Source organism: Eulemur rufifrons, chromosome 8 (genome assembly GCF_041146395.1).
Source record: "Eulemur rufifrons isolate Redbay chromosome 8, OSU_ERuf_1, whole genome shotgun sequence".
Taxonomy (NCBI): domain Eukaryota; kingdom Metazoa; phylum Chordata; class Mammalia; order Primates; family Lemuridae; genus Eulemur; species Eulemur rufifrons.
In genome coordinates, this window is record NC_090990.1 from 97692465 (window position 1) to 97695365 (window position 2901).

The 2901-nt window shown below is 39.2% G+C and overlaps 1 protein-coding gene across 1 annotated transcript; it reads left to right on the forward strand.

Moving 5' to 3' along the window:
* Positions 1-1364: 1364 nt before the first annotated feature.
* Positions 1365-2309, forward strand: LOC138389882 (olfactory receptor 10K2). Its single transcript, XM_069478539.1, has one exon. It carries the CDS (start codon positions 1365-1367, stop codon positions 2307-2309), a length of 945 nt encoding a protein of 314 aa, XP_069334640.1.
* The last annotated feature ends 592 nt before the right edge of the window (positions 2310-2901 follow it).

Genomic DNA, 2901 nt, shown 5'->3' on the forward strand with positions numbered 1-2901 from the left:
CAGATGCCAAGGAGACTTCAGGTGAAAATACATACAATTTACATCTTTTCCTCAAGCATATAAAGTCTAGTGGAGAAGAGAAATACAAAAACAATTCAATATAATTCTTTGAAATTAAGTAAACATCACATAAAATTGGCAATCAATATCTTAATGTGAGTTCCTTGGGAGAAACAACTCCTTGTACAGGAGGTAGCAAGGAAGCCTCCAAAAAGGTACATTTGACTGAGACTTCAGAATAATCATAAAATATCTGTAAATAAAAATAGGTAACAAACTCATATGAACAAGGAATAAAGGCAAGAAAGTATACACCATATTTGGACAATAGTGGAACATTCCTAAGTGTCTATAAATGAATACATTTATAGTTTGTTTTCCCAACTAAAGACTGAAAAAAATAAAGAATTTGAAATTTATGCTAAGCCATGAGTAAAATGTTGAAGAGTAGAGAAATATAATACAATTTATATCTTAGAAGATTAGCTTGTCATCAGGGCAAAGATGGATTAAAGAGATGTAAGAGTGGCAATGGGAAAAATAGCCATAGTGTGATTTCAGTATGAGTTAGGGGAAGTGATGAAAATGGACAAGAGTCTGAAGAAAGACTGTGGTTCTCCCTGCAGGAGGAAAGACTCTGCGATAGGTATGGGAGGAGGTATGAGTGTATTCCATCTTGGAATAAATGAATAGAAAGAAAAAGAGGAGAACTTTTTTAAGGCTTTGGGAACAGAATAAAGCTACACAAGCAAGAGTGAGCATAATGAGGGTATAAGAAGGTAGAACTGATGATTTCTGCCAGGAAGTAATGCAAACAGAATTGGAGAAAAATGTAAGTCTGAGTTATGGAGAGATTAAAAGTAAAAATAGGAGTTTAGGTATAAGGAGAATGATGGAAAAAGATAATGAAAAGCCACTGAGGATTAGGTGAATTATATATGAATGTGATGTATTCAGATAGCTTATGTTGCAACTGCAGGGAAGATTTCTTTGACAGAATATGGATACAAGAAAGCCAAATGGACAACTGTTGCGAGATAATCCAGGAGTGAGAGGCTAAGAATCTGAGTAACAGCCTCATCATGGGAATGGAGATGAAGGGATAGTTGAATCTGAGAAAGATCAGGAATTTCTTGGCTATGATGTTAGAATTATCGTGGATACTCAAAATTTGATGTACACTGCTTGATTGTAGAAACTTCATGTATTAGAAAAACAGGAGGGAGGAGAAATGACCAGTTTAGAACTCAAAATCTGAGAACATACTCTGTGATGATCAATTTCCCATGATTCTACTAATTTTCAGGGATTTCTTTGGAAATTAACTCCTTCCTCACAAATTTTCCCTTGATGATGTGCCCTCCATGGAGTGGGTCAATGAGACTGTGGTGAGAGAGTTTGTCTTCATTGGCTTCTCTTCCCTGGCCAGGCTGCAGCAGCTGCTCTTCGTTGTCTTCCTGCTCCTCTACCTGTTCACTCTGGGCACCAATGCCATCATCATTTCCACCATTGTGCTGGACAGAGCCCTTCATACCCCCATGTACTTCTTCCTTGCTGTCCTCTCCTGCTCTGAAACTTGCTACACCTTCGTCATTGTGCCCAAGATGCTGGTCGACCTGCTGGCCCAGAAGAAGACCATTTCCTTCCTGGGCTGCGCCACCCAGATGTTTTCCTTCCTCTTCCTCGGATGTTCTCACTCATTCCTGCTGGCCGCCATGGGTTATGATCGCTATGTGGCCATCTGTAACCCACTGCACTACACAGTGCTCATGGGACATAGGGTGTGTATGGGACTAGTGGCTGCTGCCTGTGCCTGTGGCTTCACTGTTGCACAGATCATCACATCCTTGGTATTTCACTTGCCCTTCCACTCCTCCAACCATCTACATCACTTTTTCTGTGACATCTCCCCTGTCCTCAAGCTGGCATCTCACCATACCCACTTTAGTCAGATTGTCATCTTCATGCTCTGTACGTTGGTTCTGGTTATCCCCCTGTTGTTGATCTTTGTGTCTTATATTCACATTATCTCTACCATACTCCAATTTCCTTCCACGTTGGGCAGGCACAAAGCTTTCTCCACCTGTGCTTCTCACCTTATTATTGTCACTATCCACTATGGCTGTGCTTCATTTATCTACTTAAGGCCTAAGTCCAACTACTCCTCAGGCCAGGATGCTCTGATATCAGTATCCTACACTATCCTAACTCCATTGTTCAACCCAATGATTTACAGCTTGAGGAATAAAGAGTTCAAATCAGCTCTTCGTAGAGTTGTGGGAAAAACAATTTCCCTGCCACAACATTAATCTGGATCCAGCTCTTACCAAACAGTAAAGTACAGGGTATACAGAGAAAAATTCCTGGAACAGAAGTGCTCAAACAATTGAGCATTGTGTTCAGAAACAAAGATCACTTCTCCTTCATCTCCAAATATAAAATTCAGAAAAACACAACTTCTTGCCATGCTCACATGAATTATTGCCCATTGAAGTTTTTTCATTTGAGTGAAAAATAATGGAAGGCTATTATAGGAAGGTATGTATGTGGTTAGAATTCTAGGCTCTGGTAAATACTATCACCCAATCTCAGCCAGACTATAAACTAACCCTGCAAAATATGGCACAACCCTAAATCTCTGTTCTAGGAACTCAGGAAGCTTCTATCTCTAGATAGATCTCTTTCTGGCTGTTTTCTCAATCTCAGGCTTTCAATATAGTCAGATTATAATTTTTACATGAGTCATTTGTAAAGTGCCTGTTACAATGTTTAGTACATGAGATACATCCAAATGATGTTCAAGTAAGAAAATTATGCAATGTTATCTATTTCTGTGTTTCTAATGTATTAATGGGAGATTTTTTTCCTAACTTTTCATGCACTGGCACAAATCTAAATTTG